The 11,494-nt window shown below is 41.6% G+C and overlaps 2 protein-coding genes across 4 annotated transcripts in view; both read right to left on the reverse strand.

The window, feature by feature from the left end:
• LOC145496914 (TPR and ankyrin repeat-containing protein 1-like) overlaps window positions 1-5,480 on the reverse strand; it is a 30,938-nt gene extending 25,458 nt beyond the window's left edge. The window contains exons 1-3 of one of the 3 annotated variants that reach the window (XM_081476680.1): window positions 2,680-5,480; window positions 2,141-2,238; window positions 424-661 (exon numbers count right to left, since the gene is read on the reverse strand). In XM_081476680.1, the coding sequence (XP_081332806.1) occupies window positions 424-651 (228 nt within the window). In that variant the 5' untranslated portion in view covers window positions 652-661; window positions 2,141-2,238; window positions 2,680-5,480. Of the gene's footprint in view, window positions 1-423 lie in introns of all 3 variants that reach the window. The other 2 variants (XM_081476679.1, XM_081476681.1) reach the window with 2 other exon arrangements.
• The window catches only part of LOC145496913 (uncharacterized), a 41,838-nt gene continuing 35,817 nt past the window's right edge, over window positions 5,474-11,494 (reverse strand). The window contains exons 17-20 of the mRNA XM_081476678.1: window positions 11,142-11,494; window positions 8,105-10,985; window positions 7,415-7,798; window positions 5,474-7,232 (exon numbers count right to left, since the gene is read on the reverse strand). The exon at window positions 11,142-11,494 is cut by the window's right edge and continues 292 nt beyond it. Coding sequence (XP_081332804.1) covers window positions 7,054-7,232; window positions 7,415-7,798; window positions 8,105-10,985; window positions 11,142-11,494 — 3,797 coding nt within the window. The 3' untranslated portion in view covers window positions 5,474-7,053. The remainder of the gene's footprint in view (window positions 7,233-7,414; window positions 7,799-8,104; window positions 10,986-11,141) is intronic.

Below are 11,494 nucleotides of genomic sequence, written 5' to 3' on the forward strand. Positions count from 1 at the left end.
CAAAATTTTGTGAGACCCATGGTTTTTGAAAGACCATTCACCACCCCTAGTAAGAGATAGGTGTCTGGTCGAGAAACCGAGATGCTCCTTGACCTGTGAAAATGATAAATAGAAACAAGATCTGATGATTTGGTGAGCTGTTTGTATCTGTTGACCTGTTGTAGTTCCTTACTGACACCTTGCTTCTGTAAATGTACATGTATGTATCTCGGGTCCTGGCTTTAGCATGATTGGACTGGTTAGTGGTAGCCAATCAAAGCACAGGATTTGGTTCACCTTTTCCCATGTCCAAGCTAGCCATGATAAAGGATTTAACACCCTTATTACTGCACATACAATAACAAAAGGTTATACAGAAAATAGATGAGCACTGCCGACAAGTAGGTAAATAGGTAAACACCAATTTCCAACTGGCCCAGTTACCTTGACGCCTGGAAACAACTCTAGAGCTCTTTTCATGTCCATGCATGCTTCCTCTTTACGGTGCAAGTCCCAATAGCAGTCTGCTCTGTCTCTAAGCAACTCAGCAGCAAGATTTGGTCTGCTGGGAGGGGTATGCTGTATTCCATGAGTGAAAAGGATAACAGCTTGGTCCAGTTCTCCAGCGCACCGAGCAAGGTCTCCCTGATGGCCACACTCACATGGATCCATGAGTCACACTCTTTTTATTGGCAAAGACAAAAAAAGCTCAAAACTTTGATAATAACATCCAGAGACAAAACAGATTTTCACTTTTCTTCTTTTGTTTTAATAACTTCTTCCTCCTCTTGCCCAGGACATATTATTGTTGTTTGTTTGGACATGAGTCAACCACAAATGGCAAGAAGCTTTTGTTTCTTCAAGAATTTTTCTCACATAAATAATTGAAGCCAGACTCATTCTAGGCTCTAGGACCAGTTCAAAGGCCACTTGACAAACTCTGACAATTCTATCATTATCAAATCACTTATCAAAGTTCTGGGTTGGGGGATTTATTTCAATTTTGTAACTTTTCAGTGAAGGTTTCTGTTTAAACTTTTTGCCCTTCAATGTTGGCTTTGACCAATGTCAAACTCCAAGAAACATGGACAGTGAAAACACTTTTATTCAAGAAAAATAAGAACTTTGTTTAACTTTTAATCCTCGATTAGCATCAATCCACTTTCGAACAACTGGGTCCTGATTTCTATCGGGGGAGGGGGTACTCCCTTATATGGGCTAGGAGTGTGCAACCCTGAAGGGTATGGCTTTTGAGTGATTTTGGTCTAAAAAGGGTAAGTTTTTCACTCTGGCTTGACATTAGGTATTTTGTTTACAAGAAACTATTTTTTCTCTACATCAGCATTGGCAAAATGGACCTTTTCAGCAGTATGGCAGCCATTTTGAATTCTACTGTTTCAAATAGCCATTATATATGGGAATTATGCTTAGGAGGCAAATACATACTAATTTACCCCCTGAGCATCCAATAATAGCTATTTTAAACAATGGAATTCAAAATGGCTGCCTTATCATTATACCCATCTCAAATGTTTACCCAAATGGTAGACATTTCTGGTTAGTTGCGGTCATATGTCATAGCCGTGTACTAATTTGAGGTCTGAAATGGGGTATTGATGCCTGAAAATAGGGTATGGGAAATCACAGATTTTGGCCTGAGACAGGGACTGGTACAGGTTTCAAGGTTTGGGCCACACAGCCCCACCAAAAATTTCCCCCAGGATTTCTTTAGTTATTTGTGAGAAAATCTTCTTTGCTGGTTGGACATTTTTCAAAACTAACAACTGAAGTCAAAATTCATGCTTATCTTGGATTTGTTTAATCAGACTCTCCAAAGAAAATCCATGAGCTCAAGGCTTTTTAAAAGTCAAATCTGCTAGACTAAACCACCAAAATAATATTCCCAACCCCATCCTCAGATTTCTTATCGCTTGCAAAGGCTCCTGAAATGTAAAAGTATGTCAACAAAGAATGTCAATCAATCAATCAATGATTTCTTTGTTGGAGTGCCAAAAAAGAGAATTTATTCATTTGCCTACGGTCGACGTTGGAGCGACTATATACTAGGTGAAACTATATAATATACTGAGCGTACAGTGAGGAAACACAAAATATTTAAGCTAATTAAGCTTACATCGATGAAGCTTTATAGAGCACTTACATGAGTAACATCAAGGCTTAATTCCCAATCAACACATAAGTCGCGTCCATGATATATTTCAGACGGCTTGCTGTCCACACACAATCATTCACCGATTTCTGTGCACAAAAGGAAACGTAATTCAGAGGGATTAAGGAATAAGATAGTTCTCGAGATAATTGATGGAATACTCTCTCAAACAAAAGAAATCTTGCCTTTGACTTTCCTTTCAACACGCCAAATGCTTTTCGCACTTCAAAGTTTTGTCAACGGAAGGATTTTAGTCTGGGTTACAGAATAAGCTTCCGTTTACAAATCTGCAGCTCGCAATGTCGGTGTTATTACAATTGAAAGCAATTCTCAAACGTTGACGGTCAATATTGTCATTAGCTCCAGTAAGCAATGGTGAAAAATGTAGTCAAATGAATATTTTAAGACGTCACTCCCGACATCAGCTCACTGTACTGGCATGCTGTCTGGAAACTACAATTTGTGCTTTCCCCCCTCACAGTATCAGAGGCTACCTGTTCTGTTAAAGAACTCATTACGGTTAACCTTACCTTTCAGGGAAATAACAAGGCCGTTTTACTTCCGACAACACAAGACCCACGACTTGTGAAGGAAGCAAAAATTCATGGAATCGCTGTCACTGACAAACACAATACGAAGTCCAAGCGCTTGAAGCCCAGATGAGCCAGATATCCGCTTCGCTGCACAGCTGCAAATCACGCTAACTATTTCCTTTGTAAACTGCCAAGATGTTCACTGTTCGAAATCTATCGAGAAACGCTTCGTTTTTACTGAAAAAGTAGGAAAAAAACCTCTTGACCTCAAGCACATGGCAGCTTTGAGCGAGAAGGTAATGTAACATGTCACGTACGTCATGTGATCACGCCCGACCGGCCGCGCGATACCAACATTCAAACCGCGTTTTCGCGGCGTACTTGTGGGTCACTTGTAGGTCTTTGTGCGCTTTCGTTTTCTTCGAAAAGAAAAAAAAAAATACACAAAAATTTTTATCACGTAGTCGGAATCCAATCCAGATGAAGTTGTCCTCCTAGTATGAGCCCCGGATCCGGGAACGACAGAGAAAAACGGCGGTTAGTTTTGAGATTGAGGATTTTTTCCGCCAGTACGGCGAACTCAGTAGTTATTTCGCGATTCGCAAAACGTGAGAGGAAAAACAAATGTGCAAATTTATTCACGGAAGATTACAATTATAGGTGATTTCTTTTTTGTTGATCTTGGGTAAAATCACCAAAAAAATACTTCAAACGCAAAAATATTGGTTGATTCAGCCTATAATTTTGATAATTATTTGTACGTAGTACTGCAGTGTTCTTGAGTATAAAACTGAGAGAGTAAATTGTGTCTTGCCCTGAAAAGCACAACACAATGTCTCTACAATGTGCCCAGTCCTCTTTCCCACCTGTAGGAGGCTCTCGACGGCTCGAGGGGATCATAAAATTTCCGCGTGGGAGAACTTAACCTGCGAGGGAGATCGAGATTGGCCCGAAGTACGGGAGGCGGATCATCCGTGTGAGACGAGCTTGGGCAAAGAACGGTAGGTCGTCTGATAATCCGTCTGTGTATAAATACGGGCAAGCAGCATCCATCCACACGAGCTATCGCGATAGTCCGTCTTGTGACACGAACCATTTAATGTGAATAACTAGTCAAGACGGATGATCCGTCTGCTTGCCCGTATTTATACACATACGGATTATCAGACGACCTACCGTTCTTTGCCCAAGCTCGTCCCACACGGATGATCCGTCTCCAGCGTAAATCGGGCCATTCTCTCACCGAACAGAAAGAAAACGGAATCTGTGTCTCGCAACGTAGCTAGGGAGAACTCGCAAAAGCTGTGACAACACTCGCCCGTCGGCTAGTGTTCCCAAATTTCTTGTTCTCCTAATCCACTCGTGTTCCTATAGCTCGTTAGAGACACGGAACACGTTTTCTTTTTCTTACATAACATTTCGGCTGTAGCTCAAATATCACCTCGGTTAACCTGTATAGCCTTCGTTTAGCCTGAACAGTGCGAAGGTTAGTGCTCCGTTTACCAAGGTATTTACACTGTAAAAGTCGGTTAATTGGGTAGGAAGTTAGGAAAGGGGGGTGGAGGAGGCATTTCCTAGAATAACGAACTGGTTGCAGGCACACTCTTTCCTCGTCCCTATTTTTTTTAAAATAAAATCCTCTTTAAAAAGTATTCATGATGCGACAGTAACCGAAATCAGTACAGTATCGATTTGGAACAGAGTGGGACAAGGAGTCCATCAAAGACAGGAAAGAAGCCTTTGGGTCACACCGGCCAACTGGGCCGTCAAACGCCGATCAACTTGCTCCAGTGAAATCCAAAACAAGGATTGGTTGTGGTAATGTGAGGAATTAATTTCAGGCAAGCGAGCTCGGTCAGCTGGCGAGCGACCTGAGGAGACGGCCAAGGAGCAACTGGAAGCATTCTATGCTACAGGATTTAGAACAAGTGGGCTGTTCCTGTGTGGGGGTCAAGTTAAAGCACTAGCAAAGAACAGTGTTTGTTTAAGGGTACTGGTGGACGCGAGGGTGTCAAGAAATGATGATGATGATGATGATGATGATGATGATTAGGCCTTTAATTCCACAAATATCACGTAAAATCGCCCTAAATACCATTCCGGAATTTCTCAAAATGTGTTCTAAATATTGCATGCATAAAATTTTCTAAATATTTTCAAAAAAGCCCTCTAAATATCCCTTTAGTTTTGTCCTAAAAATGCAACGGTTTTGAATCACACAGGCCAAAGGTTTCAAAATTTTCTTGCATTAGTAGGAGTTAACGTTGAGGAAGAAGCTTCGGGCGCTTCCATGTTACCAGCATCCACCATTTGAAAAAATTGCTGCTTTAGCGTTTTTAGCGGACATGGAATATATTTTTCGAGCGAGAAATCGCTGAACTGGATTGTTTGTACCATAGAACCGAGAATTGTTTCAAGAAATAGCGAGGAAAACACAGAGCGAAGCCAAATTAAGCTATGAATATTTCTAAACATTCCCCTAAATATTCTAAATATCTCGGAAACTGCTCAATATCCCCCAAAATGTCTGGATACACTCTTTATTTTTTATAAGAATATATTTTATAACAATATCGAGGCTTAAATTTGCGAAATTTAAGAATAATTCAGTTGGTGATGGTGATGATGATGATGATGATGATGATGTGCAAAGCGTTCGCTTATAGAAAATACACCGAGTAGAAGAAAGCAAGTAAGCTCGGCTTTTAATTAGCTCAACACGGTGATACAACTACGTCACAGGCAAAACTAACCACTATTCAAGGATCGAGAACCTCAAACCCCCCCCCCCACCCCTCACCCCCTCCCGGGCCGTCGAATAGCTCAAGCAGTTCCTTTACAACAAGAGCCCACGGGTTTTGTATCAGTGAACATGGGAACGAGTTCATTATCTCCTAGCTATATCTACAGTTATAAATTCCTAAGCGCGAGAAAGTTTTTAGGGCCCCGTCCACACTTCGTTGGAGAAATTTGAAAACGAAACAATCACCAGTCATTTCGGAGTTGTTCTTGAGGAAAACTCTGACAGGGAAATCACATGAATGTCGTTATGCCATCGTTTTCAAAGAGCTCTGTTTTCATAATGTTTCTCGTCCACATTAAAACGCAAAGCCGGCGTTTTCAAATTCCTCCGCTTTGAAAAGCGTTTTCGAAAAGCTTCGTTTTCGCGTCGGATTAGTGTGGACAGTCGGCCTAACCGTAGAAATGAAGCTGCGTCTCCAAATTTCTCCGGCGTAGTGTGGACAGGACCTAATACTCTAAGCAGTACCAAGCCACCGTTTTTACCCTTAAAAGGTACAGCTTTCAAATATTATCATGTTCAGTTGTCTGTCAATTATTATGTTTGTGCCATTTATCAGCTATCAGTTAGAATTTCAGCCCGTCTCTCAGCTATCAGTGAATTTTGACCAGTACTCATCTAACAGATAACCCCATGCAGGCCAGGTGATACTACAGCTCTGGGGAAGCTCCCCTTTAACTGAAATGTCGATATAGCAAATTTCCCTCACGCCATTTGTTGTTGTATTGTCAACAGCTTAGTTTTCCAGTTACGAGCAGACTGCTACAATCCTATCATTAGCGGACATTTAATGTTTGGTCGAGTAGAAATTCTCCTGAATTTTGTACAAAGCTGGTTGCCCGTGGATTCGCGATCATTGGTTGGTCTAACGAACGTTTTTAGCGTTAGTGCGCGGATTTTGATTGGCTAGTGATCGAATACGCGGACTGGAGACGAACACGCAAGACACACAAGGCCTAAAAATTAAGAAGGGCAAAGAAATCAAGAAAGGCAAAGAAGAAAACAAACTCACACATTAGACTTTTGCCAAATAGAAGACGAAGTCTAACCAAAACACATTTTCAAGGTCAAGTGAACACTGCTTTTGTTAACTATCGCGAGTGTTACCTGTTATTTCGAGAACAATTTCAAATCAGTTAGTTGATGTTGTTGAAAAGGCTTTTAGGCTCAATGATGCAAACACAGAACGTACAACAGGAGATGAAAGCTTTGAAACGCTGGTAATTTTTATGCAACTTGTCGTGCAATTTTGTTGCATCGTTTCGACTGAGATAAGTTGCACAAAACGTTACTTAGTGCGTGTAACATGCCCTGGAATAAACCTGTCTCACAAGATTTTCAGTGCAGTAATTGTTGCGAAGAGTAGAACTTGATTCTATTTTGTACATGTTCATCTCAATATCAAGGGATGTTACACTACGCAATTGAGACCATTGAGACAAATTCCAAGAAAAATTGCCCAGCGTAACAGCGCCTTTGCTCAACCAGGCTATTCTGAACACTAGTGCAGTATGCATAGTTTGTCTTGTTTTCATCTTCAATTTTAAACTAATTACCATGGACTCGCAAGTCTATCTTTTCCGCTTTCGACTGCGTCGCTTCGATTTTCCAACCTTTTCCTTTCCACTCGTAAATTCTATAAAAGACGCATTTTCTTCATCTTCCCCGCCGTCTTCTTTGATGTCTTCGCGGAATATTTCATTTTCTGATTCCATTTCTTCAATTTTAGCCTTAAGAGAGTCTTCTTTTGCTAAAGATCACAAAAAAGTATTTTCATTAACCTTGACATTGATCTCTTCTCCATGAGTTTTAATTTTGGCAAAATGTGATGGCCCTTCATTGCAGGAGATCAAACATAACTATCTATTAATAAAGCGCGAATTCAGTAAAGAAAATGATCAAATCCGCTAAATACAAAGACAAAAAATTTACCTTGTTCCACAATTTTTTCAGTCTTCTGAAGTGCGTCTTCGAATGATTTTAACTCATTGATAAGCGAGCTGATGTTGGTCCAATTGAGAGAGGATTCTACGGACTGCACCTCGTTGTTTATCGAAGAATGGATTCTCTCCAAACGATCCAAATCTAGTTCAACTTGTTTCTTTTCACCAGCCAAAGAAGGATCTTCTAACGTTTTGCGCAGCTCGTTTTCTTTCGCCAAAGAGGGGTGAACTTTGTGTAAATAGAGTTCTTTATAGTGGTGGAATTCCTTGGCTTTTTGGAAATGTGCATGAGTACTTCGGTGGGCTTCTGCAGTCTCCATATGTTCGTCTGGTAATGTCCTATCCGTCTCTTGGTTGCTCCCGTGACGGTCTTCTAAAGAGCAGACAACGAAACAAAGTAATTAATTAACTAGGCTATTTACCATTAATTTGAAGACAATTTGAAATTTAAAACTCAGAATTCTAGATCGCGGATTGAATTTCCAATAAGTTTAGTTTCTTTAAGATCCTTATTTCTTCACATTTCCCTCTGATTCAACAGTTCTTCATAACGAGGTACATGTCTATTGTCCACTTCTAGAGCCCCGCCCTCTTTTATAACTAGAGTCATCAACAAGCCAACTTAAAAGCAGTTTTCTTTTTATGACTACAGAAACAACAAATGTATTTAAAGGATCACCTTCATTATCTCCACTGCCCATGGGGAGGCTCTCATCCTTTTGCACTTGAAAATTTGTTCCACAAATTCCACAGGCAGATGAGTCGACTCTGAACTGGGCAAAATGTTCCTCTAACGCGTTCGATGACGACCTGGTCTTGTCTTCAATGGACTCAAACCTTCTAAGTTTTCTAACTTTCAAGACTCTTGCGAGAAAACTAAATTTCTCCGCCAACTTCCTTCTTCTGTACCATTTTTGGATCACACTGACGTTCACTTCGCGACGAGTGCTTTCTCTCTCTTTGAGCTCGTCTTCTGTGTATTCTACCTCCATACCTTCTCCTGCAGCGTCAAGAATTTCGGTGTCTTCTGAATTGTCTCCCTCTGGACGGACAGCATGTCTGACACCAGATGCTTCCACTTGGTGTCGATCCCGTGTTAATTCTTCTCGCAAGTTGCATACCTCAGTGCGAAAACTTTGAGCGTAACGGCTTGGATTTGATGGCCCATCAGACCAAAGTTGGCCTTTGTTCCAGTGAAGATCGTACAATTCTTCGCCACGGCTATCAAGCAGCTTCTTCAAGGTTGTTATGACGTCAGAGAAACCTTTGGCTTCTTGAATTTCCTCTAGAGCTGTGCTGACGTGGTGAGGTAAACGGGGATTTGCCTTGATTTTAAGGATATTTTCCAGTAAAACTTTATCTAAGTTAATTGAAATTCCTCTTCCACAGTTGCAGAGCATAGTAAGGACCAACACCAGGGCTCTCTCAGCTTCCCCAAAATCTTCTGAATCAATAGAGTCTCCTAACACGTCAAACAAGGGTGCTTCTTTACCACATGTCAATCTTGTCATGTAGTTCAGAATCGAATTGACTGCTTTTAACAGACCCAGTTTGTCTGATTCATGATTAGCCTGGTGATCAACTGCCCCGTACAAGGTAAAGATGCCTTTCTCCCCAGCTCCTGGTCTGAAGGTATCCCAGAACCGGACCACAGTAAGGTAACTTGCTGGTAAACAGACCGGATATCGGTGGTCTACACACAGGCGAGAGTACAATGTAAGACAAGCGGTCATTTGGTGCTCCAAGATCATGACCGTGTTGGCAATTGATGGATAACTCATACCACTTCGCTTTGCTGTTAGCGTGAGGAAACGTCGGATAATGAAGTGGGCTGCATCTTTGACATTACCATGTACGTGAAGGCGTTTCTTTCCGTATTCCCACCAGTGCAGATAGCTTTCGTAGCGTCGACCACTTTGGTTTGTGTCTTTAATCATGCCATTCTTCACGAGGTGCTCATTTGTTAGCCTGGAACCCAGTTGTTTTGCCTTTCTCAGAAACCCATTCTCCTCTTCACAAATCCACCTCACCATAAAAGGAGAAGAACCAATTATTTGAAGACATGATGACACTTTAAGAAAGTTATCCGTGTCTGATCTGCGTTTGTCCTCAGCCATGCTTTTCCAAGAGTGGTAGGCAAATTGTGATAGCCGATGCTTTATTGATTGAGTAATTCTTATGTCATCAACTTGCGAACCAGTAAGATGATATTTTCTGCATCCCGAGGCAGGAAACAGAAAATTGTAGAAACGTTGACAAGCATTAAACTCTTTGAAATCATCAAACATCAATATTGCAGAGATTTCCATTCCATCTGGGAAAGCAGCAATGTCCGATATGAACCTTTCAACAACTGATTCCAAAAATATAAAATTGAACAAAGCAGTGAATCGAGTATTAAAGAGTTCTTGCGTGTCGTTGTGCTGGTATGGACAGTCTTCATTTTCACATAATCTTCCCTGTGTTACTTCCCTGCAGACCGAACCCTTCAGAAGGGACGTTTCCAACATCTTGCGAATCATTGCCACGAGAGCACCAGAAGAAGTAATCAAAAATCGTGCAATTTTGTGATGTACTTTCACAGTGTCAATAGTCGCTTCAGTTTTAGAAATATTGCTTTTGACGAATTCGGGATCCGTCTTGGCGAATCGTCCTCCAGACTTACAGAAAAACCTTGCCTTGTGCGCATCGTCGGTTTTGAAAAGTCCAAAGTGCCCTTCACACCTTGTTATTTCTTGTCTCTCAGCCATTGTCAGCTTAGCAGCAGGCTTGAACAAATAAATTACCAGTCGAAGTACCCTCTCCAAGGCTCGAACAATAACCCACTGTTGATAGTCAGGTGGAGGAACACAACTTGTAGCCTGAAGCAAATGCGATACACTCTCCAATTCACCGCTGCAATTTTTGCACTTGTTGAACAATCTGCCGGCTTCCTGAAGCTTCCGTATATCCCGGGATAGATTTCCTAGCATCAGTGATGCTTCGGCTTGGCCATTTATGTCGCTACAATGCTGATACTTCTCTAGGGCACGTTGAAGAATCTCAGGAGTGTCTTCAGTTTCCTTGGTTGTACGAACTTGTGCCATTAAACAATCAGCGGCAAACTTGGGATCGTTAGAATACTTAACTGCTTCCTGGAATCTTCCTGTGTCTCTTAAAAGACGAGCAGCTTCGTCCCGTCTTCCGTCATCTTCCAAAGCTCTGGCGGCCTCAATTAGACATCCCCGTTTCTTTAAAAATGCAATGCGATCAGTGGTAGATGGGAGGTGTTGAAGGACCTCTTCCATTTCTTTTGTTTTCCCTCGCTTGAAATGCTGATCTGCCAGTTGGTGACGAAGCCGCTCAACAGTGCGAGTAGACCTTGGTGGAATAATTCCTTGTCTTCCCTCGCCACTTTTGGAAAGGATTTTGAAGCGTTCAAGGGCATTGAGCGCATCGTCATAGAGGCCTGCTTGACAAAATGTCTCGATTGCGTCAGCATAGTTGTTCTGGGATTCGTAGCATTTGCTTGCTTCTTTGTAAAGTCCTTTCCTCTTGAAGAGCCGAGCAGCATATTGAAACTAACGAAAAAAAAAAGAGAGATTAATAAAAATACCAGAGCTGACTTGACATGAAATGTAATTCAAATTTCAAAAGGAGAAAAGAATTCAGTGAGAACTCACCAGTAAACAATTGGGGAAAATTACTCAAATTATTATATTTAGTATAATATTTACCTTTCCTGTCTTCTCGTAAAGTTTGGCCAACAGAACCCATTCTCTGGCGTTGTTCAGACATATCTCAGCCTCATCATACATGTGACAATTTAGGAAGCTCTCGGCGGCCCTCAGAAATTCATCTCGCATTTGTTGACGGTTCGTGGAACGCAACTTGGTGGCCTCTGCAGCCTGTTGCTGTGCTTGGCTTTTCTGCAGCATTAAATGGTCACCGGCAAAAGTGAAACACTGTATCGCAGGCACCCACAACCCGTGCTTGTAGAAGCGAATTCCTCCTTTTCGCCACTCCTCAGGTGTTGACTTGGCAGCAAACATGTTAGCTAGTTCACCAGATCCTTCGTCATGGTCTCCAA

The sequence above is a fragment of the Orbicella franksi genome, chromosome 9 (assembly GCF_964199315.1).
Source record: "Orbicella franksi chromosome 9, jaOrbFran1.1, whole genome shotgun sequence".
NCBI lineage: Eukaryota > Metazoa > Cnidaria > Anthozoa > Scleractinia > Merulinidae > Orbicella > Orbicella franksi.